This window comes from Bos grunniens, chromosome 7 (assembly GCF_055505025.1).
Source record: "Bos grunniens cultivar Pamir isolate PY7600 chromosome 7, Bosgru_T2T1.0, whole genome shotgun sequence".
In the NCBI taxonomy this organism is placed as follows: Eukaryota; Metazoa; Chordata; class Mammalia; order Artiodactyla; family Bovidae; genus Bos; species Bos grunniens.
This window is the reverse complement of record NC_141171.1, coordinates 20173904-20201608: the sequence shown is the minus strand read 5'-3', so window position 1 is coordinate 20201608 and position 27705 is coordinate 20173904. Positions and strand designations below refer to the sequence as shown.

Below are 27705 nucleotides of genomic sequence, written 5' to 3'. Positions count from 1 at the left end.
TCTCACCCAGGCAGACCCCACGCAGCGCGGCCGGGCACCTCACCGGGAGCTGGAGAGGCAGCTGCTCGGCGACTCTGCGCTGCAGGGCGCGGGTGGGCTTCTGGGAGCAGAGCAGGATCAGCTGTACTGCCCGGTCTCCACGCAGGAGTAGCCCCTTCGCCAGGAGGCCGACCCGCATCACGCCTTTCAGGATCCGGGCTGAGGGGCTGGGGCGGCTGCTGAGACAAACCCACGGACCAGTGAGCAGGGGGCACGGAGGAAGGACCCCCACTCCCGACCCAGAGGCATGGGTTTCCTTGCCAGGCGCCTGCGCCTCCATGTCTTCATCTGTGAAGTGGGAGCATGGCCCTTCCCAGAGGGCACCTGATCCGAGAGACACCGGGAGAACTGGGAGAACAGGGAGAGTTCTCGGACCTGAGGATGAGAATCTATGCTGCTCGGCGGGGCTGGCAGCTGGCACCCTCTGCTGGTAAACTGCATGCCGGAGGGGAGGGGGGCAGGGGGAGCGGGGGGAGGGGACGGTTGCTTGACCCCAGGCAGCCTCGTCGGCCCCCAGCTTCTGAGCTGTCTCTGTGGCCACGTCACCCCCACCTGGACTCCTTTGAGGAGGCCTGGCCGGCAGCTCCCTGCCTGTCCTCCCCTCCAGCCTGCGCATCTAGTCCCACCTCCCCTGCCCCCAAGTCTGCCCTCGCCCGCCCACCACTGTCCTGGCCACTTTCTGCAGGTGACCCCCATGGCAGCACTGGCCTGGCAGTCACCCTCCTACTGCTGCCCCGCTGTAGGCTGGGGACACCCCAGCTTCTTCCTGGGGCACCCACCCTGACCCCTGGCTGCTGCACCACCACCCTGTCCTTCCACTCCCTCCCCATGAGGCTCGCCCACCCGGACCGTTGCCTGGGGTGCCCCCATGCCATGGTGGACCTCTCCACGCTGTCTCTCTCTCACACACACACACACACGGTCACCTCCTCAGAAGCTGCCATCCGCTCCGACCACTTCCTGACTACCACTTTGCTTTGCGTCGTGTCTCAGGACATGCGATAACTTTATTCTACGATACATGTGGGTGTCGTTGTGATCTGTCTCCAGACCACCAGTGCTGGAGCCTGGGATGGTCCAGGGGGACCCAGCCATGCCTGGAATGTCTACAGGACAAGGAGCAGACCCTTTGGGGGAAGGCAGAGCACAAAGGTGGGAACCCGTGGATCAAGAGATTTACAACTTGTCAATTAATTGGGACCCTGATTCAACACGAACTGCAAAACAAAAAAACCTCCTAAAAGACTGAATTATTGTTATCTATGGGACAACTGGACGCTGCAGCACTGACTGGATATTTGGTGTTGCTAAAGAACTATTGTTCATTTTTCTTTGAGGATGATCATGGCATTCTGGTTTTGTTAAATGAAAAAGTATTGTTTAGAGATGGGCTCTGATGCACTGACATACTCCAGCTGTGGGCTGGCGCTCAGTAAGGTGTCAGACAGGATTTCCTTTAACCACTGTGGGCAAGGCAGGAGATGGGGAGAAAGCAAGTGAGCCACCCTCGGTTTAGGTATGGTCATCTTTTGTGTGTGTTAGAGAATTTCCATAATAAAAGTGAAAAAGAAAAACCAACACTAATGAGCTCTTTGCGACAGTTAAGTAAATAATGCAACATCCATAGGACAGTTTACCATGTTCCTATTAAACACACACACACACACACACACACATATTTCCACAGAGAAAAAGGCCACAAACAAGAGTGAGAAAGGGAATTCCCTGGCAGTCCAGTGGTTAGGACTCCACGCTCTCACTACCAAGGGCTCTGGGTTCAATCCCTGGTCAGGGAACTAACATCCCACAAAGCTCAGTGCAACGAAGGGAAAAAAAAATTGTGAGGACAAAAAGCCACCAACACTTCTGTTTTTGAAAAATAATGTAAAAAAAATGAAAAAGACAAAAAATAAAAATAAACAAACAACAACAAAGAAAGAAAAATAATGTAAGGACAGAACATGTAACATGACATCAATGTTATGTGAAGGCTTTAAAAAAGTGCAATCGGTTTTGCTTTCAAGCTGGGTTTGAGGGGGTTGTGGGAGTGTGGGGGCAGTGGGGCTCCTGTGCTGGTGGAGGCCCCGTGTCCTCACTGCGGTGGGGCATCTACTCAGGGGGCGAGTGGTCCAGCACTGGGGAGGCCTGAGCGGGGCCTGGGCCTCCCTGAGGTGCCTGTGTGGACGCCCAGCCTTAACACCTGTGGGTCCACGCTGTGGAAGCTGGGGGAGGGGGGAGGGTCCTCTCCTTACTATGTTTGTGTTGAGTCCATAATCATTTCAAAATGAAAAGTTAAACTAACAAAAACAAAACCTGAGAATGGGGAGAAAACGGGGAGGGAAGCCACGAAGCACTAAGTGAGGGCCCTTCTCCTTCAGGAGACATGGGGGTGGAGGTTGAGGGAAGGCTGCTCTGTCTGGGGCCGCACCTGCTTCCACTTCCAGGCAGTGAGCTTCCTCACCGGCGTTGGAGGGGGGAGCGGGCGGCGCCCGTGTTCACATTGAGGGACGAGTGCATTCGGTTATGACACCTGGTGACTCACGCATGGCTCTCATGTTCTTCTTCTCAGACAGCAAACACTCGGGCACAAAGAAGCTACTGACTGGAATCAGCCTGACACAAATGCTGCACGATTCCATGGACAGGAAACATCCAGAACAGGCCACGCCATGGACATGGGGCGTGGAAAGGTGGGTGCCGGAGGCTGGGGAATTTTATGGTATGGAATTCTGTTTCAGATGATTAAAAAGTTCTGGAAACAGACAGCGGTGATGGCTGTACAACTTTGTGAATGTGCCCACAATGGCCAATTTCCTGTTACGAGTATTTTACCATCAAAAAAACACCTTAAAATAGTAAACGAGGGAGGTCCAGTGGTTAGAACTGTGTGTGCTCACTGCTGAAGGTCCAGGTTCAATCCCTGGTCGGGAAACTAAGATTTTGCAAGCCATGTGGCACAACCAGAAAAAAAAAAAAAAAAGGTAAATGAAAAGGAAGCCACCCAGAGATGAGGGACCTGGAAAAGCTAAGTCCTCTGGGATTCTCTAAACTGTGCAATGATTCACTACGAGGTGCTGGGACTTTCCGTCTTCTGACAGTCGGGCAGCTGGAAAGATGATTCACACACATGCTTAGTGCTTGGCGGCACCTCTCGCACTGGTCTCTGTGTCACAGGTGAGGACACAGAGGTGCTAATCCTCTGCAAACCACGTTTCTAGACACACCTTCTACAGGAAAGTGACTTCCGGTGTGAGAACACTCACTCTCCTTGGCTGGGGGTACTATAACCCCCTTTGATCTCCCAGCCTCCTGGCTAGCTCCTAGCTCCTAGCCTCCTGGGGAGATATCTGAAGGGGGCTGGAAAGCGCAGGCCCCAAAGACTCCAAGCCTCCTGGCACTGGAGCTGCCACTTCCTGTCCGGACCCTGACCCCTGCCCACCCAGCCAGGGATCAGCAGCCTCTGGGCCCCTGGACAGGAGGGCGCCGTCCATCACCTGTGGTCCCCGCCCTCGGGCTCCGGGCTGGCAGAGTCCTCCTCAGCCAGCGTGTCAGACACCAGCTTGAGAGCACGCTCCGCATGGGAGACGGCCTTCTGGACGGCCAGGAGCTCCTCTTCCGTCGGGTAGATGGCCGCATGCTTACACATGACATGCCGGTCGTCGCTGGACTCCGGCCGCCTTGTGGGCTGTGGGGAGAGGTGCGTGTGTCTTGTCACAGGCAGGCTGAGAGGTCCCGGTCACTCGGGAGCCATGGGGGCCCTTGGAGCCTGGCTGGTGTGACAGGCAAGTGGTGGCCGGAGAGCCAGGCAAAGGAGCGACAGGGCCCAGGGGGAGGAATAAGTTAAATGGAACTTCCAGATGTACGAGATGGCTTCAGAAAAGGCAGAGGAACCAAAACTACCAACATTCATCGCATCTAGAGAAAGTGAGGGGACTCCAGAAAATCATGTATTTCTGCTTCATTGACTATGCTAAAGCCTTTGACTGTGTAGATCACAACAAACTGGAAAATTCTTAAAACAATGGAAATACCAGGCTACCCTACCTGCCTCCTGAGGAACCTGTATGCAGGTCAACAAGCAACAGTTATTACAAGATGTAAAACAATTGACTGGTTCAAAATTGGGAAAGGAGTAAAACAAGTGTGTATATTATCACCCTGCTCATTTAACTTATACGCATTTAACTTATATGGAACAGGGAGGACCTCAGCCCCATAGCTGTGGGGAACTTGGGCCGAGTGGGAGGCCACTGGGCTCCCTGGAGAACGCTCTTGAATTTCAGAGCCAGAGGCTCCGGAGGCAGCTGGGGCCGCTCCCTCGGCAGGGCGCCCTCCACGGTTTCCCCGCAACCCGCCCAATCCCCATGGATGGACAGTCAGATGCCTCAGTGCTTCCAAGGGATGTGACCACTGGGGCCTCAGGAAGCTCTGAGGGACCCCTGTGGTTGGTGGTGAGGCCCTCAGGTCCCTTCAGCTTCCCCCACTCCGAGGCATTCGACCACCACCCACCAGAGGCTTGGCTGTGGGCGCCCCTGGCCGACTCCTGAGGGCAGGCAGGTGCTGGTCAGGCAGCGGGCGTCCTGAGTGTGCATCCGGGACGGGCGGCCCCTCTTCCAGCCGCCTCCTGCACAAGTCGTAGCGCCTGTGGGACGAGAGGGACTCGGGGCCCTGAGGGGTGGCTGGACTGTGAGGTGGTCCCCTTGGAGCCCTGGGGAGCCCGTAGGGAGCCCTCCCACCGCACAGGGCCCCGAGGCTGCACCTTGTCTCATTGTGCCAACGCCGCAGCTCCCCCAGCCGCCTCTTGGTCAGCTGCCGCTGCCTCCGCAGTGTCTCCTCCACGAGCTTGCGCACCCGTGTGCTGGGCTTGTCTGCGATCGGGAGGTCGGGGTTCACTTTTTTCTGCAAAGTTCAGGGACCTTCATTCAGATGAGAATGCTGGGAAGCGGGGAGCTCAGGGCCCAGGGGACACCCGTCTGACAACACCCTTCCACTGGATTTAGACAACAGTGAGCTTCAGTCCCGAAGTCTCAACACTCCTCGTCCCCCAAAGGCCATGGCAGAAAACCATGAGGACAAAACCATGGCTGACTCAAAGAGCTGCAGACGTGACACTGAGCGAACCATCCGGATGTCTAATGGAGGAGCCAGAGGAGGAAGGTGCTAAGACACCTTGAGGCAACTGCCACCAGTGGTCACGCTGTTCTCAGAGGACTGACCATGCTCGTCCCAAACAGAGTAATTCAGAAAATACCATTTGTGTGAGATCCAATGTGTACTGTAAATAGAATTGTTAACTCACTCGCTGGGCTTCACTTTTAGCACTTAATTTCCTCACTCAGACAGCGTGGTGTTGTCTAAGGATTAATCACCGGTGGAAACAACACAAGTGTGCTTCAGTGGCAAAACACACCCGATGTGGTCCCTCCACACACGGAGCATCACTCAGCCACAGAAAGGAGAGAAGCCCTGGCACTCGCTACCACATGGACAGACCCTGAGAACATGACACTTAGTGAGAGAAGCAAACACAGAGAGACACACAGGGTGTGATTCCACTGACGGGAAACGTGCAAAGCAGGCTGATCCACAGACACAGAGAGTGGGTTCCTGTTGTCAAGGGCTGGGGAGGGGGTGGGGGTATGACTGACAATAGGGACCGGGGCTCCTGATGGACTGTTCCGGAATCAGATGGAGCTGCTGGCTGAATGTACACATTTGTGAATGCAGTTAAAGCCACTTCACATGCACCAGCTGCTTGGTGTGTGAGTGATATCTCAACAGGCTGCTTAAAAGAGAAAAATGCCCAGAAGCCACTGTCTCTCATGAAGGTCATAGCCTGTGCTGTGCACACACGCACTCAGGGTCACGTGTGTCTAAACACACTTGTGTGCACCCGTGCCCCGGCAAACCAGAGGCAGGGAGGCCTTGTCATGGCAACTGAGGGCCCCTCTGGTTGAGCCCGTGGTGCTGAAGGGCCCAGGGACTCAGACTCACAGAGGCACAGGGTGCGGTCTGAGACGTGGGCCAGGACGTCCAGAGCACAGATGCCCCCCGGCCCCTGTCAGGGCGCACCTTGTACTGCAGCCGGTGCCGCCGTCCCCGCACGTGCATGTCCCTGGCGTTGGGGTCATTGAAGCTGCACTCACACAGCTTGCAGTGGAAGCGGATCACCCGGCCCTCCTCGTTGCACACCTGAGACACAAGGCTTGGCTGAGCACCACCTGCAGCCCCCACACCCCCCACGCTGTGGGTCTGGGCTCTAACAGGAGCCTCCTCCCCCAGGGCCTTCCAGGCCAGGCACTGGCTTCCTGTCTGCCCTGTGGTTAATGCTTTCAGAGGAGTGACCTTCAGCAGCGCACCCTGCCAGCCTGGCCCTTCTTGCCACCACTTCTGCCACCGTCATCCCATCCTCCTTCCCTGCCCCCACCCACCCCTTCCTGGGGCTGCCACCAGGAAGCCTGCCTGGTGTGGCTGTTTTTCAGGGCACAAAACTGAAGCGCTGAGTGGACTGAACAAGAGCCTGAACTCCAGCACAGAAAAAGTGCCAACATGCAGGTGCCTAGAGGCAGGGACTGTGGGCATGGGAGCAGAGGGCTCAGAACCCAAGCTCCACAAGGAACCGGGTGTCCAGGCAGGTGCCTGGGGGGCACGTGGGCTCCAGTGCCCAAGGGTCACATGCCTGTGGGTTTCCAGGGCACAGATCCCTCCTGCCACCTTCCTTCCTGTAGGAACTGGGGCTGCCTGGGAGCAGGAGACGTCTCCGCCTGTCTCAGACCTCCTTCCGGGATCTGAAGCCTGACACCCAGGGCTCCCAGTGAGGTCCCAGTGATGCTGGCTCGCGGGGTTATTTGCCCAGGCATGTGTGCGAATCTCGAGGCATGGCACCACCAGGCCTAGCCAGGCACGCGATGGTCGTCCAGGTCTTACCTCCTCCACGTAGCCTGGGCCCACTGGCTGCCCCTCACAGCTGCTTCCAGAAGCTTCTGTAGAGCCTCCTCGGGCGGACGGCTCCCCGGGCCGCTCTGATCTGGGGGTCGCTGGTTTCCCGTGGGGGGCTCTGCAGTCAGTTGCTGGCAGTGCAGGAGGCCCTGGAGGGAAGAACTTCATGACTTGTAGCCTGCTCCAGCCAGAAACCATGGCCAGCTCCTGGCCCACCAGCTGGAAGCGTACAACACAAGGCCACTGGGTCCCCCGCCGTCCCTCTCATCCCCTCGTGACGTCAGCCTGTGGGGTCCGTGGTCCTGTGAGAACCTCACCCACCAGCTCGGGTCACAACTGGAGAGCGGGAGCCTCATGGTGTTTTGTGCCCAGGCGGACGGGTCCACAGGGAGGCCCGGGTTGTAGCCTCTCACTGAGGACATCCTCCGTCAACTGCGGAGTCTGCAGCCCTTAGTCAACAGTGGACACCAGGTGGACCAGGGTCACGTTCACTGACCTTGGTTCATTGAGCCCCAGAAGAGAGACTTTTTTTTAATGTGTTTTTAAAAACAATTAATTTATTTATGGCTGCACTGGGTCTTTGTGGCTGCCAGTGCTTTTCTTTAGTTGCGGAGAGTCGGGGCTACTCTGCTGTGGTGCGTGGGTTTTCACTGCGGTGTCCTCTCTTGTGCAGAGTACAGGCTCTGGAGCGCTGGCTCAGTAGTTGTGGCTCACAGGCTTAGCTGTCCTGTGGCAGGTGGGATCTTCCTGGACCACGGATTGAACCCATGTCTCCAGCATTGTAAAGTGGCAGGTTATTTACCACTGAGCTACTAGGGAAGTCCAGGGAGACATTTCTTTGTCACCAAAACTGCTTTACATCTTCACTATCACATGACTGTTCAAACCTCAGTCCTGCTGAGGCTCAAAATAAAATAGCCCCCCATCCCTCAATGTGGTGGTAGAGAGCAAAGACTGTCCCACACTGGGGTAGAACCCCACCTCCACTGCTCACCAGGCGGCCCGGGGGCCAAATGCTTTGCCACACCTCAGTTCTTCCATCTGTAAAGTGGGACTGATGACAAATCTAAAGCATCATAGGGGGAGAGTCAGGCCCTGCACATGACGCCGTCAGTGGAGCTCCTGACACGGAAGCCTATGTACCCATGCCACACAGGGCCTCGGTCACAGCGACAGATGCGGGGGATGCACACCCGAGGGGAGGCGGGGTTGCGAGGAGCCCGCCTTAACCTCCTGGTGCCCACCTAAGTGATCAGAGCACCTGGGGGAGGGGGCTGCATCCAGCACCAGGGCCATTGAGGGGCTGCTCCAGGCCCAGGGCGGGGCTCGCGTGAGCAGCACTCGCTGGGTCCCAAGCTCCAGGAGAGGAAATGGAAGCTGCCATCTCACTGCCCACACTTCCCCAGGTGGACCAAAGGCACCAGGAGGCACCGCCCGGCCGGAATCCGGCAGAGAACCATCAGAGATCCTGCCTCCCCAGAAGCTATGGCACACAGTGAACCGGGTGGCCAGTCTCTGAAGCTCAGGCTCGCCTGGGGTGGCTGTGAGGCGCAGAGCCGTACCCACACGCGAGGCCTTCGAGGTGGCCGGTCTCCTGGGCGGTGGTGGCCTGCTCGGGGCACACACGCTGGGGCTGGCGGGGGCCGCGGGCTTGGCTGAGGCTGCGGGGGCGCTCTCTGCGGTGACGGTGACGGGGATGGAGGCCGGCTGGCTGGTGCTGGGGGCCTGGGCCAAGCCGGGGTCGGCCGGCGCAGGGTCTATGGTGGGGATGGGCTTCCCCAGTTTGGTGTGCAGCTTGAAGACCTGGAACAGACCAGCCCCATCAGGGCCCCTCCCGCCCAACCAACCTCCTCAGGGGCGGGCAGAGCAGCTCACGGTGGTGGGAGCTGGCAGCCTGTGCAAGTGAGGGGGGTCTATCCTGGTCTCCCTGGGAGACCGCCTCCTCCCCAGCCCCCCTTAAATGTCCCAGGGAGGGCCTTCCCAAGCTGTCTCCTGCTAGGAGGTACCCACCAGTCATACACAGGTGGGACCTCAACACAACCCCAAACTCCACACTCCACACCTGTGCTGGTTTCTGCACTCCCAGCACCAGCCCAGGGCCAGCCCCACAGCACATGTGGGTGAATGCGCTGAGGGGGCCGGGTGCTCCGAGGTACGCGTGTGCACGCCCACAGCACAGGTCCACGCTCTGGGGGAACTCATACACACATCCAGAGATACAGATCACCGAGGACACAGTCATAGCCCCTCCTTGGCCTGACCTCCTCCAAGGCATTTAAGTGCTGAAGCTCCACTTGGCAAGGACAATCTGCACTGACGACCGTCTCAGACACATTCACGGGCTCCAAGTCTCTGACACTCACAGCTCAAACCTGCCTCCCCACCCCCATACCCCAGGGCTTCCTGCAGGGCTTCCTGTCCCCAGAAGCAAGTCCCAGCCTGCAAACCGAGCTGTGACACCTGCAGCCCACCCCACCTGGGCTCCAGCTCTCCCCTTGCATACCTGTGACCATCAGGTCAGGGCCCCTTCTCCACACTCCCCTGTTCCTTCCTCTGTGGGGTTTGTGGGTTCACTCAGGTATTTGAGAGCCTGTCCCAGCTGGGCTGGGGGACGAGGCCTGTGGTGAGCTGGGGCAGAGGACAGGACGGGCGCTCGGGGTGGCCCGACCTGCAGAGGGGGCTGGGGAAGGGCTGGCAAGGCCACGGTGTGGGGGGGCGGGTGGTGGTTCAAGGAAAGGCCCTGGGGCAGGAGGGAGCCCGATAGGTGGGCTGGGGCGGCTGGAGGGGATTCTGTGGACAGGGCAGGGGCCTTCCCAACCTTCTCACTCTAAACCACACAGGGCAGCACCAAGCAGGCCTCCTGCCAGGAATCGCCCCCTCCTGCCCTCAACGCACACCCAGAAGGCAAGCATCACCTACCAGGTTCATGACACTGTCTGGGGGGATTTGCTGATTTCCAAAAACCACCTCTGGGCCAAAAAAAGAGGGCCCAGGGAGGGGGAACCTACCTCTTCTCAGGTGGGGGACCCTGTTCACTTCCCCATAAGATGACATACTACAAGCATTTCTAAGGCCATAAGAAAACGCTGCTACTAAAATAGTAATAAATATGACAAGTGCTAATACTAAACAGTGTCAGTTAAATCTCAGATGTTCAAATATGAAAACTTACTACTTTAATTTGATTTTTAAATAAATAAGGACCCCCAAATGGACTATACCATTGGATCTCATCAACATACAGACTCTGGTCCGCATAAACACACAAGACACCCCGAGGGCCCGGAACAGTCTCCTCTTGGGCCGGGCATGGGGTCCGGCTCAATGCCTCTGTCCAGGGGCAGGTGTGACTCTTGTAACTGGGAGGAGGGGCTGCTTTCTGAGGAAGGAAGACACGTGGGCCTGAGGGGAGAGCTGCCTTTCGTGGATTGCTGTCTCCGTGCCCCCCATGTCAGCAGACGCCCCTCTGGGTCCCGAGTGGGCCTGGCTTCATGCAGGGTCCTACCTTCTGGTGCTTGGCCCCCCGGATGTGGGCAGCGTAGGCCTCTGCCCCGGTGCAGGACACGGCACAGAGGTCGCAGCGCAGCTGCGCCTGCACCCCCCGCGGGCTGCCGTTGGGCTGGACGCCCATCTTCTGGGCTGCCTCTTTCTTCTTGTGCTTCTGCCCTTCCAGGTGCTCGCGGTACGTCTGCTGGCAGAGAGCGAGGGCGGCCTGATGGGGGTGTGCCCACCCAGCATCATCTCCCCACAGTTCCCAGGGGTCTGGTGTCCCCACCCCTCTGTTCATGGGCCTCCCAGAGGTTTGTGTACCACCTTTTAAAGCCCAGTCAGGACTTCCCTGGTGGTCCAGTGGTTAAGAATGTGCCTGCCAATGCAGGGGTCGCAGGTTCAATCGCTGATCCTGGAAGACCCCACACGGGGCAGAGCAACTAAGCCCGTGCGCCACAACTACTGAAGTCCATGCGTCCTAGAGCCTGTGGTCTGCAACAAGAGAAGCCACTGCAATGAGCAGCCCTCACACCGCAACTAGAGGGTAGCCCCCGCTTGCCACAACTAGAGAAAAGCCTGCGTAGCAACAAAGACCCAGCACAGACAAAATAAATAAAATCTTAAAAAAAAATAATAAAGTCCAGGCAACAGACCTAGAAGCTCAGACTGAAAAACATAAAGTTTCCTTCTTCTAAAAATCACTGAGCTTCTGAAGCAAGCATCCTCAAAAGACAACACATTTAGTTTCAGAGGCTGCTTGAAAAAATATTCCAGCTTTTCAGAATCTGACCTCAGAAGCCAAGCAAGGACGCGTGTTACCAGAAAGACATGGAACACACTTCTTATTAAGGTGCTGCTTCCAAACCGTGAGTCCACGCAGGAGGGGACTTCGTTGAGTCACAGACCCACGGCTCCTGCCCCAGGGCACCTGAGATACCAGACATGTGACCGAGTGTTCACAGGGCAGCCTTGACTCGTCTCCTGGAAGGGGGCCTGCTGACCCGATGTCCTCTACCCACACCAAGAGCCAATAACCCTCAGAGCAGAAAGGCCTCTGGGAAATACGAAAGGCAGTGGTGATCTTGGCTGGTTCTGGGGGTGGGTAAGGAGGCAGGGACAGGAGTTGGGGCAGTGCTCTCGGAACGCAGGCATCTGTCTTTACCTAAGCCACAGGACACGCATACACACACACATGCATGCACACATATACACATGCACACAGGCATACACATGCACACACACACATATAACACAGGCACACATACACAGATGCGTATATGTGCACACACAAACACATACATGACATAAGAGCCTATGGAGAGAGAGCAGCCTAGAAAGAGATACACCAAGGTGCCAATGGTAAACCACTTCAGAACACACCTCGTAGAAAGAGCATGTGTTCACAGCTTATGCCATCCCAATGCCCGACTTGGTGGTGGCGGTGGTAACAGCGGCAGATGCGTGAGCCTGCTCAAGTGATGAGCTTGCACAGAGCAAACCACATGTACACACATACTCACATGCAAAGGCACACACGGGTGCAACTGAGACTAGTAAAACCAGGGGCATCTGACTAAGCTGCCACCTGACTAAGGCGGCAGGTTCAAGGCCAACAAACGTCAGCACTGGAGGCAGGCTGGTGGGCCTCCCTGCAGTTTTTCTTACAACCACATGTGAACCCACCGCTACCTCAATAAAAACGCCAATGCAAAAGCGCTGCTAACATTAGCAAAAAGCTGGGAATAACAGGAGCTGACATTTCTATGTGCCAGATGCTATACCGAGTGATGATGCACTTGGGCAAACCCAGTCCCATGGGAGACAAGGCTGAGAGAGACCTTGACACCGCTCGGGTGATGCTCACATGCCCACACCCCATCCCATCCCACATCTGTGGGGAGCGTCCCACGCTTGCTCAGTGTGATGCCATGAAGGGTCTAGAATCACAGAGCAGACCTTGTGTTTGACTGGTGACAATACCCAAGAATCCTTACGATGCAAATTTAAAGTCACGCAGAGAAATAAAGAAGGGAACAGGGAAAGCCAATGTCTAAAGGAGAGTCATGCAGTGGAAAGAAGCACAAGGAGTGGGGATGCCCTGAAATCTGAGGAGGGAAGGACCATGGACAGCTGGGGGTCTTGGCGTCGAGGCCCTGAGTGTGGGGGACCTGGCCCTTAACCCTCAGCCAGGAATTCGGGCTGGAGAAGACAGGCATGGGTGCCTCCCAAGTCTCTGCAGTCCACAATGGGGAGTCTCTACAGGCCTCCAGGGGCAGCTTGACGAGCCCTAGTGTCTGATGACCTCTGCAGGGAGCAAGCTGGGTTACCTGCGATCATGGCTTGGGAGGGCCTTTGCTTACAGAGAAGTACAGGCCCACTCACATGCACACACACGTGCTGCTCCTACCTGGCCGCAGGCCTGTCTCCATGGCCCTTCCTACACAACGCTGCCTGTCCGGCCCTGCAGCAAAGTTCCACTGTGACCAGCCACATCCACTGGGCCTCATGTCCAGGAGGGGTCATGAGTGCCTCCCTGCTGCAGACAGCCTCAGAGTGCAAGACTACGCTGCTGCGGCCCACACCCAGAGCTGGGCTGGCTTTCATGTCTTCCACAAGAACATCAGGCAGTTTTAAGGCCATGCTGATGCCCACTTGATGATGCAAATTACTAACAAGCCTCTTTTGGGCAGGTAACAACCCTGCCCTCTGGCCGGCTGCAAGGACGAGGAAGGGCTCCCCTACTATGGGGGCAGGGGGCTCCCCTGGGCCTCCCAACAGGGGCCAGAGTGGGGGCCTGACCTGGGGGCCGGCACAGCTGATCTTGCAGATGTCACAGTAGTGAAGCGGGAGCGGCTGGGGGCCGGTCCGGGGTCTGGGCAGCTTGCTGGGAACTGGAAGCTTCTTGGCAACGCTGTTGGTGCAGCTGGCACTGGGATTGCCTACTGGGCCACCCCACTGGGATGAGTCCACAGGCTTTGGGGGTGGGGGTGGCGGCGGCGGCGGCTGCATCTGTGGGGTGAGCAGCGGTGGGTAGTAAGGACCCGCCACGGAGTAGGAGGACGCGTCATAGCTTGGGTAGCTTGGTCCTAAGAAGGAAGAGAAGAGTGGTTGGTTTTGAGAGAAGGACCACATGTATTGCAGCAGCAAGCAGTGGAGTGGCCTGTGCCCATTGCCGGCTCACCTGTGTACGGGGCGGAGGCTGCGCTGAAGGATGACGAGGCTGGCAGGGTGGGGATGGAGGAAGCCATGGGCTGGGCGCTGCTCGTTGGGGCATATGTGTAGCTGGAGCAGGCGACGCTGGCTGGTGGCCCTGCCTCAGCGGTGGGCATCTGTGGCAGGGGCTGTGCCTGGCCATACCCACCGCCCCCGTAGGCTCCTTGGGTCCCTGGAGAGCAAGCATAGCCTCTGCAGAGTCAGCCCTGCGGCCCTGGGTCCCGTGAGTGGACAGTGAGAGCCACATGGGCAACAGTGTGGCTAGCTGGCCGTGAAGCCCGGGTGTCTGAGAGGTGCTGGAGGCCAGAGCCCCCGGTTCTTCCATCTCCAAGTCCTCCATGAAACCCACCTTCTTCCATCCTGGGAAAGCCTCCCGGGAAACCACTCCCAGCTCCACTTCAGTCTCTCCCCATCTCTCTGCCGCCCCTCCCCACCCTCCCTTCACACCCTCTGGCCCACTGACCTGTGGAGACCTGGGGATGTATCAAGACAACCCACCCAACTCCCGCACTATGAATCTGGAGTTTGAAATGGGACTTTCCCAGGGTCCCTCCTGTATGAACAAGGACACTGGCCCCCACCCTGACCCACCTGGCGGGCAGAGTGTGGCTGTGGCTGGGAGCTGATGGCCGGCAGCAGGCGGAGGGTACTGTTTGCTCTCGTAGCCACTGGTGGCTGTCGACAGTCCATAACTGTAACTGTCCTGAGCGGGTTTCCACAGGGAACACAGGGCAGGGAGAATGGTGCTCAGGGCAGGGTGAGGCACCCTCCCTCAGTCCCCGCCCCAGGCCCGCATCCATAGCATTCCTGAACTCCGGCCCTGTACCAAAGCTCTGTTTTGGGACCTGGGAATGAGGGACCAGGGAGAGGGCCGTGGCCTGCTCCCTCAGAACCTCATATCTGAGAGCAAAAGTCCCACAGGACATGGGCTGCTGGGGACGGCTTCTCAGAGGGGCGGTGACAAGGAGGCTGGTATGCAGAGACTCCAGGACAGAGCTCCCAGTCAGGTCAGTAGAGTCCAGAGGCCTTGGTGGGGGTCAGTGTATCGGCTTACAGGAGACCCAGAAGGTGGTCAGAGCAGAGGCCCAAGAGGGCCAGGAGAGGGGCTGGGCGGGCAAGTGGGCAGGGGCTGTGGGAAGGATCTGGGGTGGCAGGGAACAGGGCTGGATTTTGGTTCACAGGGGAATTCCAGCTGCGGGGTGGACCAGGGATGATGTGGAGGCGAGGACAGAAGCACAAAGGCCGTAGGAGGCCCTAGGAACAGGGCAGGAGCTCAGGATGGTGGGTTTGGAGAAGTCCCAGGAACAGGGCAGGAGCTCAGGATGGTGGGTTTGGAAAAGTCCCAGGGCTCTGGGGGAAGCAAAGGGGAGATAAGGAGGAAGGAGATGGAGCCAGATGGGTACAAGCTTGGCTGAGCGAGTCAGGAACCAGCTGTAGGTGACAGAGGCTGGGGGGTAGGCGGTGGGCCACATGGAGCGTGGGAGCACAACTGCCCGATCTGCAGACCTGGGGCTCAGGGTCAGCACCCGGAGGGCCCAGAAAGGAGGAGCCCATTCTCCATGCCCTCTATGGGCAGGGACAGGAGCATTAGGAGTGGGGACCTGTCCCCGACTGTGTTCTCAAGGAAGGGCCGTGCTGGGCAGAGACAAGTGGCTGATACCTGGTAGGAGGGTGCTGTGGTGGCAGCTGGCGTAGGCTCCTGGGGCTGGGTGCTATAACCGAGGTCCTGACCGGAATGGGGCTGGTACCCACTGTATCCTGGCCTGGGGGGCGGGGCAGCCTCAGGAAATGGGATCAGGGCTGGACCCAGTCCAGGAGCAGGCTGTGTGGACAAGCTGGCTCCAGCAGTGGGGAGGGGGAAAGCCGACGGAGGCGGGACGCTGGAACCACAGATGAACACAGCGTTAGATCCCGGCCCAGTCCGTAAGGACCTGCGCTGAGCAAAAAAATGCCACTGACGCTAGGAACCTGCTCTCCGGGTGCTCCCAGTCCAAGACCTTCCTGGGAGCGCGAGCACCATTGGAAGCTCTCTTCCCGAGTTCACACAATCTCACAGCAAGCCTGCTAAGTTGGAGCCAGCCTGGTCCCCGTTTCCAGGAAAATCATGGACGATGCATGAACACTAAACTAAGAATTCTTTACCTTCGAGAACCAGCTCTTGTTCAGGGTTTGCTCTGCAGGAAGCCGTGTGTGTGTGTGTGTGTGTGTGTGTGTGTATGTGTGTGTCCGTTTAGTTGTGTTTGACTCTTTGTGACCCCATGGACTGTAACCCACCAGGCTCCTCTGTCCATGGGATTTCCCAGGCAATAATACTGGAGTGGATAGCCATTCCCTTCTCCAGGGGATCTACCCAACCCAAGGATCGAACCCACGTCTCCTGCATTGCAGGCAGATTCTTTACCATCTGAGCCACCAGGGAAGCCCGTCGGAAGCCCAGAACCTAGGCCTCTTATCTACCTCACCTCATCCCACCTTCTGGCCCTTAGAGAAGACACTGGCTGGCTGGCTGTCAGTCTACCTGTTGGTCTGTCGCCACTGTCTAGATGAGGAACTCTGAGGACAGGTGATGAGTGAGGTACTCTATTCGGACCCAGATAGGTCTGATCCCCGCACCCCTTACTCTGCTAAATATCAGCCAACCCGTAGAGAGCGCTCGAATTTAAAAGCCCATGTATCGGAGAAGGGTATCAGCAAAGATTTTAGCCCAATTCCAATAAGAATCATATAAGAAAGTTCCCGTGACCCTCCTACATGGTTGGTGGGAATGTACACTGGTACAGTCACTATGGAAAACAGTGTGGACATTCCCTAAAAAATAAAAACAGAAGGAATCTCCTGGCAGCTCAGTGGCTAGAACTCCACACTCTGACTGCCAAGGGCCTGGGTTCAATCCTTGTGTGTGTGTGTGTTAGTCACTCAGTCGTGTCCAACTCTTTGCAACTCACTGGACCATAGCCCAGCAGGCTCCTCTGTCCATGGAATTCTCCAGGTAAGAATACCAGAGTGTGTTGCCATTCCCTTCTCCAGGGGATCTTCCTGACCCAGGGATTGAACCCAGGTCTCCCACATTGCAGGCAGATTCTCTACCATCTGAGCCACCAGGGAAGCCCTGGGTTCAATCCTCGGTTGGGAACTAAAATCCCACAATCTGTGCAATGCAGCCCCAAAATACAAACATAAAAACAATAAATTTTAAAAAATAGAGCTACCATATGATCCAGCAACCCCACTCCTGGATATATATCCAGAAAAGACAAAACACTCTAATTCAAAAAGATACATGCACCTCAGTGTTCTCAGCAGCACTGATACAGTTGCCAAGACATGGGAGCAACCTAAGCGTCCATTCACAGATTAATACGTAAAGATGTGGTATGTATATATATGTATATATACACACACACAGTGGAATATTACTCAGTCATAAAAAGAATGAAATATTGCCATTTGCAACAACATGGATGGACCTAGAGATTATCATACTAAGTGAAGTGAGTCAGACAGAGAAAGACAAATATCATATGATATCACTTATACGTGGAATCTAAAAATAATAAATGAATTTATTCACAAAACAGAACCAGACACATAGACACAGAAAACTTTACATTTACCAAAGGGGAGGGGAGTGAGGGATAAACTGGGAGTATGGGGTTAACAGATATATACTATTATGCATTAAAGTAGATAGCATGGGGGACTATGTTCAACATCTTATTATATTATAATCTATAATGATAGAGAATCTGAAAATACTGTATCACTTTGCTGTACACCTGAAACTAACACAATATTGCAGATCAACTATGCTTCAGTTTTTGAAAGAAGAAGTTCCCGCAAACCCCGTAGGGGATGAGGCAAGGTGTGTGCCCAGCCCAGGGCCAGGCAGACCCAGGGCGCAGAGGGACGACGGCTGGCAGCACCGGCCCACGAGTGCCTTCACACACATTCTGGGCCGACATCAGACTCACACGTGGCACCCACAGTGCTATCCCTGCCCACTGGGAGACCCATGGGGAAGTGGGGGCCACACTGGGGGTGTGTTATCCCAGCCATGCTGGGGGCGCTGAGGGCCAAGCAGAGCCCACTGCATTGCCCTGCCAGGACCGTGCCCAGCTCCTGGCCAGCAGCTCCTCATTCCTCCTGGCAGCCAAAGGGGTCCTCTTCAAGCACAGACTTGATCGGGTCACCTGCCTGCTCAGAGCCTCCCAAGGCCCGCGGCCCCATCCCCGCCCACACCCCCTCACTTGCCTCCTCCTCCAGCACTCCTAGAGCCCTGGCAGGAGAGCAGCGGTATCCTGGAACTCACCACCCTGCCCCCCGTCACCAGCTTCATTTTCCCGCCCAGCATTGCCTGATGCAATCCTTCCACCACTTCTACTTCCGGGAAGCCCCAGGAACTGCAGTGGGTCTCAGGCCATTTCCCAGCACTACAGGGGCACCTGGCACGTGGCAGGCACTCAGCAAATATTAGCACGGGGAATGGTGGATGGAAGCGGCCGGATAGGCAGTGTCCCGGCTCCCAGGGTGCTGGGCTCCTTCTCCCCACGTCCTGATATGGTCTCCCTTTATGTGTATGTGTCTGTGTCCTAATCGCTCTCTTTTGACTTATTTGGCTGTGCTAGGTCTTAGTTGCAGCACATGGGATCTTCGACCTTCACTGTGGCATGCAGGTTATCTTTTAGTCTCAGCATGTGGGATCTAGTTCCCTGACCAGGGATCAAACCCGGGCCCCCTGCATTGGGAGCATGGAGTCTTAGCCATTGGACCAGCAGGGAGGTCCCCTAATCTCCTCCCCTTATAAGGATACCAGGCATATTGGATCAGGGCCATCCTAATAGCTCATTTATAGCTTCCCTGGTGGTTCTGAGTGACTGAACTGAACTGAACTGAACTGGTGGTTCAGTGGTAAAGAACACACCTACTCATGCAGGAGACACGTGTTTGATCACTGGGTCGAAAGATCAGGCAAGATCCCCTGGAGACGGAAATGGCAACCCGCTCCAGTATTCTTGCCTGGGAAATCCCACGGACGGAGGAGCCTGCAGGGCTACAGTCCATAAGGTCAGAGAGTTGGACACGACCACACACACACACACACACCTCATTTTACTGTAATTATCTCTTCAAAAACCCTACCTTCTACAGTCACATTCTTGAGTTAGGACTGAAGCCCTGACGCCCCAAACCTCACGGCCGAATATAAATTTCATGCGACACAAGTCAGCCCACACCAGCTGCTTCAGGTCATTACTGTAGCAAAACTCAAATGATATGAAAATGTTGATTACACAAACATCATTCATACTGAAAAGAAAGCACCTAACATAAGGTTTACAGAATATATAATCATTTACGAATTAGTATGTTTTTATTTCAGACACCCAAACATCACCAGCCCATCACCAGACACACTCAATAGTAACCTATGATGATTTGACAACTATAAACCAATGTCACTTTTTTTTTCTTGCTCATTAGAAAGGTGTATTTGTTGAGGTAGGTGGGACAGGACATACGGTATCTAATTTTTGCCAGCTTGGTCTATCATGTTGAAATGTTGGGACATGGCATGCCAGCTTCCATTTGTACTTTTGCCCTGGGCCTCTCAAACCGTAAAGGCTATTCATTTGTTTGAGTCTATCACAGTTCATTCGCCTATTTTACTATTGGATGGTACCTACATTATGTATCAGTTAGCTTCTGAAGAGTTAAAAATTACCCCCGATAAATGTCAATTGGTGCAGCCACTATGGAAAACAGTTTGAAGGCTCCTCAAAAAACTAAAAATAGAACTAAGACATGTTCCAACAATTTCATTCCTGGGTAATCTTCTGAAGCGAAAAGGTTATACACCTCAATGTTCACTGCAGCATTATTTACAATAACCAAGATATGGAATTGACCTAAGTGTCCATGGATAGACGAATAGATAAAGCAGATAGATAAAGAAGACGTATGTATCTTTATCCACTAACAACAGACACTTAAGTACACACACAGATATGTGTGTGCACAACAGAATATTATTCAGCCATAAAAAAGAATGAAATCTTGCTATTTTTGACAACAGAGTATTATGCTGAGTGAAATTAGAGGAGGACAAACAACACGTGATCCCACCTACATGAAGAATCTATAAAACAGATGAATAAACATGACAAAACAGAGGCAGACTCAGAGATACAGAGAACAAACTGGTGGTAGCCAGAAGGGAGGCGGGACAGGAAAATGAGTGAAATAGGCAAGGGAGATGAAGAGGAAGAAACTACCAGTCCTTAAATAAGCCACAGGAATGTAATATAGAGCATAGGGAATATAGTCAATAATACTGCAATAAAGATACATTTAATGTTATTTATTAATAAATATTCAATACTATATTTAAAATTATTAATATAGATGTATTTATACATAAATACAGTTGATAAATTTGCATGGTGGCAGATGATGACTAGACTTTATCCTGGTGACCATTTTGTAACATATAAAAATATATAAAATTTCTGTTACATACCTGAAATTAACAGATTATTATAAGTGATTGTACTTCAATTTAGAGAACTACCCCCAGTGATGTGGCTCCAAACAATAGTTATCATCCATCTTTACAGTTTCTGTGGGTCAGAATTTGGGGGTTGCATGGGTGGGCTCTGACTCAGGGTGTTCATGAAGTTGCCAATAAGAAGCCGGCTGGGGCAGCATTGTCTGAAGGCTCGACTGGGGTAGTGGGATCTGCTTCCAGGATGGCTCCTTTACGTGGTGGGCAAGTTGCTGATTTCCCAGTGCTGCTTGGGTGTTCTTACAACATGGCTACCTGCTTCCCCCAGAATGAGAGAGAGAGGGGAAGGACCAGTGGAAGCTATCCTTGTTATGACCCAGCTTTAGACATCACGTGGCATGACTTCTGCCACATTCTGTGTTAGAAGTGAACCACTGAGGGACTTCCCTGGTGGTCCAGAGGTTAAGACTCTGGGCTTCCAATGCAGGAGGCGTGGGTTTGATCCCTGGTCAGAGAACTAGAGGGGCTTCCCAGGTGGCGCTCATGGTAAAGAACCTGCCTGCCAATGCAAGAGACACAAAAGACGTGGGTTTCATCCCTGAGTTGGGAAGATCCTCTGGAGGAGGGCATGGCAACCCACTCCAGCATTCTTGCCTGGAGAATCCCACAGACAGATGAGCCGGAAGGCCACAGTTCATAGGGACACAAAGAGCTGGACATGACTGAAGCAACGTAGCATGCATGTGCACAATGAACTAGACCCCACATGCCAGCTGGCATGGCCAAGAAATTAAAAAAAGAAGAAGAAGTGAACCACCAAATCCACCCCACCCTCAAGGGGAGAGGATTAGGCCCCAACTTGTGAAGGAAGGAGTGAGCTTATTTATATGTTGAATATGAGAACTTATGGAAAATTTTTTATTATCTTTTTAAAGATCCGTATTATATTTTTTAATTTTTGGCCACATCGTGAGACATGCCGGATCTTAGTTACCCGACCAGGGATTGATCCTGCTCCCCCTGCACCCCCTGCAGTGGAGTGTTTAACCACTGGACCCCCCAGGGAAGTCCCTATGGTTATGTTTTTAAACCACCACATGCTATTTGCAATTTTCTACCGTCACCTGTGTTCTGTGCATGTTCTACGCATGTCTTCTTGTGCCGGCTTCCCCTTAGGACTTGTTGTGCTGCCTGGGTCCCATACCACCAGCTCCAACCAGGGCACGGTTGAGGGCAATGGGGCAAGGGCGCCTGCTTCAGCTCCACCAGGATTTGTCGGGGAGCTGGGGCCACCTTCTCCTGACTCAGTCACATGGGACAGTCCACGGGACAGAGGTGGTCCCAGCCCAAACCAGCAAGGAAAATGGAAGGCATACTTTGGGAGGATGATAAAAGGCTATGCTGTTGAAGCCACCCAGAAGGCTCACCAAGGTGGTCTGAGCTGTCCAAGCTGCAAGGACAGAACTGGAGCTCTCTGGGCTGAGCTCTGCTGCCTCTGCTGGGGAAGAGACCATCAGCACTGCACACTGATGCTTCCTTCTTCTTAAGATTTTTTTTAGCTGCACTAGGTCTTAGCAGTAGCGCAAGGGCTTTCTCTTGTTGCAGCACACAGGCTCAGTAGTTACAGCATGCGGACTTAGTCACCCTGAGGCAGATGGGATCTTTGTTCCCCGACCAGGGATGGAGCTCATGTCCCCTGCATGGAAAGGCTGATTCTCAATCCCTGGACCACCAGGGGAGTCCCAAGCTTCCCAGCATGCCAAGGGCCCCCACCTCCATCCAGTGGGGTCTCTCCTCCCAGCCCTGAAGCCCAGCACACAGAGTGGTGCCAGCTGAGGAGGCAGAGGCAAGTGTCTCCCGGGTGGAAGGATGAGTCTCATCCTTTAGCTGAGGGCCCCAGTGAGGAAGCCGAGACAACTTTGGGGTGTTCTTCACCGGCTGCTGCAGTGACCCAGTTAAAAGCTGTGTCTCTGTCCAGTGGGGGCCCCATGCAGGGAACCACTGAGGTGGGTGGTTGTTAACCTTGTTCATGCCAGGAGATTCAATGGCCTGTTCCATTTAGGGCAAGGTTTATCGCTCCTGGTCCTGTTGACACTGTGAACCCCATCTCTCTTCATAGGGGACCGTCCTGGGCACTTCAGGCTCTGAAGTGCCCAGCATCCCTGGCCTCTACCCACTCAGTGCCTGGAGCACCCACAGTCATGACAACCAGAGATACTCCCAAACACTGATTGAGAGCTACTGGTCCCAATCCCAGGGTACCAGCTTTGAGACCCAGGCCACGATGGGCGGCGTTATGTGCTCAATTATGCCTGGTCCAGACCCTGCTCCAGAAGGACCCCTGGGACGCTGCGGGCTGCTGTCTGACTGGGGATCAGGCCCAAGACAGCATGTCTGCGGGCATAAACTGAGAACTGAAGACACGTTTTGGTTGTGTATGACACCGAGTAGTGACGATTACACACCCTGAGGTTTGAAGGCTGCTTCCCAGGTGGTGCTAATGGTAAGGAACTCACATGCCAATGCAGGAGACATAAAAGACATGGGTTTGATCCCTGGATCGGGAAGAACCCTTGGAGAAGGAAATGGCAACCCACTGCAGTATTGTTGCCTGGAGAATCCCATGGACAGAGAAGACTGGTGGGCTACAGTCCACGGGTTTGCAAAACAGTTGGACATGACTGAAACGACTTAGCACAGGCTAAACCAAAGTCAAGGACAAGAGGAGAGTCTGCCCACAGATGGCCTTGATGTAACTCAGTGCTGGGAGACCTCAGGTGTTCCTGTGCCTGCAGGGTGCCCCCATCAGGTTTATTATGAAGGCAGGCAAAGGTCACAGCTGTGAGAAGGCCAGTTGGCTGTGAGATGCACAGGGCTGAGTATACATCAGCTTTGAGGTTTGTTTTTTGGCTGTGCTGGGGCTTAGTTGCAGCACTTGGAATCTTCAATTGCAGCATGTGGGATCTAGTTCCCTAACCAGGGATCGAACCCGGGCCCCTTGCATTGGGAGCAAAGAGTCTTAGCCACTGGACCACCACGGAGTCCCAGCTCTGAGTTTTATTTGGGATGGTGAAACACCCTTGACCTTACCAGAGGTCACTCTCCCATCTGCTCAGATGACAGGAGGAAGCACCTCTGCGGAGGGAATAGCTGGGATGCTGGGGGAGGGGCAGGAGAGATGGAAACATGCTGTCTGGGACAAGGATGGGTGTGCTGACAGCCGGACAGGTGGTAGGAGCCTCCCCCTCCAACCTCGGACCAGAAAGGCCTGATTATGGAGGTTTCTGGGGTTCCAGAGAGGGGTTCAGATGCAGCCCCCAGGCTGAGAGCAGGGCCTGGCACACATGTGGGGATGGGAGATGAGCACGGAGGTTGGCAGGAGAACAGCATGGAGGAGCTGTGGGTGACAGGAGGCTGGGTGGTGGGTTCGGGGATGCCAGGCAGAATATGGGAGTCAGAGGTTTCTTAGGACGAGCTCTGTCCTGTTTCAGGGCACTAGTGGGGTGCTATGCTCTGAATCATGCCCTCCCCTAAGTTCACATGAAGCCCTAACCCCAATGTGACTTGTTTGGAGATACAGTAATTACAGAATTAAATGAAGCTGTAAGGGTGGGGTCCTCATCCTGCGAGGCTGGGGTTCTTATGAGAAGACACACTGGGGATGCCTGCACAGAGGGAAGACCACACGAGCACGTGGGAAGAAGGCAGCCATCTGTGGGCCGAGGGGCCTTGGGAGAAACCAACCCTGCTGGCACCTTGGTCTTGAACATGCAGCTTCCAGACTGTGAGAAACAGATGCGCTGTTTAGGCTGCCCAGTCTGTGGTGCTATTATGATGGCCCGAGCGGACTAGACTGGCAGTGAGGGCTGAGGACGGGAGAAGCTGAGGGTCCTTACAGGGCATGACACACATGGGCCTCAACCAGCCTGGTGGAAGTGGGGAGAAGACGCACGAGACTTCAGGCCTCCTGCACAAAGTCCGGCCACGCTGGTGGCTGGTAGTCGAGAGCTTTGCAAACACCCAAATGGGGGCTTGCCAAGCAGTCAAGTAAATAAATGTTTGGTGACAATGATCAGAGCAGTAGCTGTGACCCCAAAGGGAACACTGGGCCTACCATATGCTGAGTCACTGCTCACAACGGCACAAAGGTGTCCATGGTCTGGGAGGATCATGGGTGACCTGGCATTTATTTAGCAGAGCAAGCTCTGTGAGGAAGCAGAGCACGATGCCCTGGAGCTGTGGGGCGGGGGTGGTGAGGGATGTGCAGGTCCTATGATCTCACACCCTTCTCAGGAGTGGCATGGTAGAGCCCCAACTAGACCATTAAAGAGAGAAACGGAAGGGATTTAAAGCAGGGCTTGGACAGTGTGGCCACACCTGCCCACTGCCTGTTTTTGCACAGCCCATTAACAGAGAATGGATTTTGCATTTTTGAGTGGTTGGAGAGGGTTAAGAGAGTACGATTTTATGACATGTGAAAAGTATACGAAATTCAGTGTCAATATATAAGTTTTGATGGCCCACAGCCTCATCCACTTGTTTACATCTCTTCAGCTGCTTCCACTTTACGGCGGCAGAGCTCTGTAGTGGCGACATGTATAGTACAGTCTGCTGCTGTGGGCTGAATGTCCGTGTCTGTGCAAAATTGTTATGCTGAACCCCCTTCCCCTGAATATCATGTTAGAAGGTGGGGCCTTTGGGAGGTAATTTAGCATTAGATGAGGTCATGAGGGTGGGGCCCCTGAGATGGGATTAGTGCCCTTATAAAAGTCATAGGACAGAAGTGAATCAGACAGGGGAGAACTATCAAATGACGTCCCTTATATGTGGAATCTCAAAAGAAATAATACAAATGAACTTACTTACAAAATAGAAAAAGACGCACAGACTGAGAGAATGAATTTATGGGAATTTATGGGTGGTGGGGGGAAGGAGGGGGAAAAAGGATAGTTAGGTAATTTGGGATGGGCACGTACATACTGCTATGTTTAAAATGGATAACCAACAAGGACCTATGTATAGCACAGGGAACTCTGCTCAATGTTATATGGCAGCCTGGATGGGAGGGGAGTTTAGGGGAGAATGAATACATGTATATGTATGGCTGAGTCCCTTATCTGTTCAACTGAAACTATTACAACAATGTTAATCAGCTACACCCCAATACAAAATAAAAAGTTAAAAAGTCACAGGAGGGCTTCCTCCACCCTCTGCGCTCCTCTATGTGAGGACAAACAGAAGTCAGTGTCTGCAACCCAGAGAGGGTTCTCAGCAGAGCCCAGCCCTGTCTGTGTCCTGATGGCAGACCTCCAGCCATGGGAACTTAGAGGAATAAACTGTTACTTACAAGTCATCCAGTCTGTGGTGTTTGGTCACAGCAGGCTGAACTAAGACACCCACAGAGTGGAAAATATTTACTCTCTGACCCTTTACAGACAAGGTTTGCTGATCCCTGGCTTAAAATAGCCATCATTGGGACCTCCCTGGTGGTCCAGTGGTTAAAAGACTTCAAGCTTCCAAAGAATGGGGTGCGGGTTCAATCCCTGGTTGGGGAACTAAGATCTCACGTGCCATGTGGCTCAGCCAAAACCAAACAAACAAATCAGCTATCCATTACTTTGTTCTTCACCCTGTGGGCTGCGCTGGGCTGGGCTGCAACTGAGGTCAGTGGCAGGCAGCGCTGCTCCTGGAGAGCAGGGCCTGCACCAAGGCCCTCCTCCCTATGGCATCTCCTCCTCCAGTGGGCTAGTCTGGGGTCCCCCATGTGGTAGCAGGATACCCCCGAGAATGGACGATATGTGGGCAAAGGCTCTGGAGGTCTAGGCTTAGAATCAGATTAGCAGCTCAAACAGATGCTTCAACATGACACCACAGAGTGGGAACTTCTAAACAGAAACTGCTCAGTTCTGGAGACTGGGGAGTCTGAGACCAAGGCACCAGCAGATCCAGTGTCTGCTGAGAGCCCGAGTCCTGGTTCAGAGATGGCTACCTTCTTGCAGTGTCTTCACATGGCACTTCACAAGGGGTGAGAGGGCTCTCTGGGGTCCCTTTAAAAGGGCACTAATCCCATTCATGAGGCACTGTCCTCATGACCTTATCACCCCTCAAAAGGCACTACTTCCTAACACCATCAACTTAGGGGTTAGGTTTCAATATATAAACTTGAGGGGGGACATAAACCTTCCACATATGCACATATGGTGGTATCACTTCCACTGCAATCTATGGGCCAAGGAGGGGCATGAGGAAGCCTGGCTCCAGGGCCAGGGAAATAGATGTACTTTCCCAATGGGAAGAGTGCAAGGTCCCAGTTGAAAGGATGTAAGAAGGAATTCCTTCCTGGTGGCTCAGTGGTAAAGAATCTACCTGCCAATGCAGGAGACTCAAGTTTTATCCCTGAGTCAGGAAGATCCCCTGGAGAAGGAGATGGCAATCTACTCCAGTATTCTTGCCTGGGAAATCCCATGGACAGAGGAGATTGGCAGGCTACCATTCATGGGGTCACAGAGGCAGACACGACTTAGCAACTAAACCAATACCATAAGAAGGAAAGACATAAATGACAGGGTGTTTTGGCCACGGATCTACCACATGGAGGTTTTAGGAGCTGGGAGTGCCAAAAGACAGCTCATAGGAAAGCCTCCACAGGCTTGGCCCGTATGGTTGTCAAAACCTAGGTAATCCAGATCGGGGTTCTCATCTGGGGTGATCCTGCCCCCAGGGGACACAGGGTGATCATGGGGACATTTCTGGTTATTTGGGGGGCTCCTGGCATTGATAAGTGGGGGCCAGGGATGCTGCTCAACACCCCACAGTGCCCAGGATGGCCCCACAGGGAACAATCTGGCCTGGACATCAGCAGGGCTGCTGCTGAAGAGATTCAGGCCTGCAAGGTCAGGGTGCCCAGGAGTGGGGGAGTAGAGCCTAACATATGTGGGGGAGCGGCAGGTAAGTCAGCAGCAGAGGCTGTCACTCCTGCCCAAGGTCCCTGCCCCAAGTCTGAAGGGGTAGTCCCCATACTTCTGCTCTAGCTCCCCTTGGTGAGAGGTCAATTTCTAATTTTTTTTGGCCATGATACGTGGCATGCAGGATCTGAGTTCCCCAACCAGGGATAAAACCCACACCCCCTGCAGTGGATGTGTGGAGTCTTAACTGCTTGGCCAGACAAGGGAAGTCCTGAGAGGTCAGTTTCTAATAGCCTTTTTCAGGATCCTTTTAAGAATGAGAAGAAAGCTGTGACTTCCTGCCCTCTCAGATGCCCTGGACATGGCAGTTTTGCCTGTAATTACCTGGGGCTTCACAGGACATTGCTCTCCCATATGGGAGAGGGTAAAAGGCATGTCATGCCCTGCGTGACATGGCATATTCCCTTCTCTCGGAGTTGGGTTGGGGAGAGGAATGTAATCAATCTTCTTTCAAGGGCAAGACCGCCCCCTGTTGTCAGTCACCTCAAGATGAAAATTGCACAGGAACAAATGAGATGTGCCCTGAGAATAAGGTGGAAGGAAGTGGCTGAGGACCCA

At 54.2% G+C, this 27705-nt stretch overlaps 2 protein-coding genes across 12 annotated transcripts in view; one reads left to right on the top strand and one right to left on the bottom strand.

Moving 5' to 3' along the window:
• The window catches only part of ZFR2 (zinc finger RNA binding protein 2), a 45696-nt gene that overhangs the window by 8101 nt on the left and 9890 nt on the right, over positions 1-27705 (bottom strand). For 3 of the 11 annotated variants that reach the window (XR_015166848.1, XM_086410156.1, XM_086410152.1), the window contains exons 2-13: positions 15341-15560; positions 14272-14383; positions 13649-13852; positions 13267-13553; positions 10484-10666; positions 8541-8781; positions 6967-7127; positions 6112-6231; positions 4799-4938; positions 4549-4681; positions 3534-3724; positions 44-218 (exon numbers count right to left, since the gene is read on the bottom strand). Coding sequence is in view for 8 of the 11 variants with exons in the window: in XM_086410156.1 (XP_086266282.1) it covers positions 44-218; positions 3534-3724; positions 4549-4681; positions 4799-4938; positions 6112-6231; positions 6967-7127; positions 8541-8781; positions 10484-10666; positions 13267-13553; positions 13649-13852; positions 14272-14383; positions 15341-15560 (2167 nt within the window). In the remaining 3 variants the exon portion in view is untranslated. Of the gene's footprint in view, positions 1-43; positions 219-3533; positions 3725-4548; positions 4939-6111; positions 6232-6966; positions 7128-8540; positions 8782-10483; positions 10667-13266; positions 13554-13648; positions 13853-14271; positions 14384-15340; positions 15561-27705 lie in introns of all 11 variants that reach the window. The other 8 variants (XR_015166849.1, XM_086410157.1, XM_086410153.1 and 5 more) reach the window with 3 other exon arrangements.
• On the top strand, positions 215-5337 carry LOC147368820 (uncharacterized). The gene is made up of 4 exons (XM_086410172.1): positions 215-469; positions 1090-1191; positions 2609-2729; positions 5040-5337. The coding sequence occupies exons 1-4, from the start codon at positions 343-345 to the stop codon at positions 5047-5049; spliced, it is 360 nt and encodes a 119-aa protein (XP_086266298.1). The 5' UTR covers positions 215-342; the 3' UTR covers positions 5050-5337.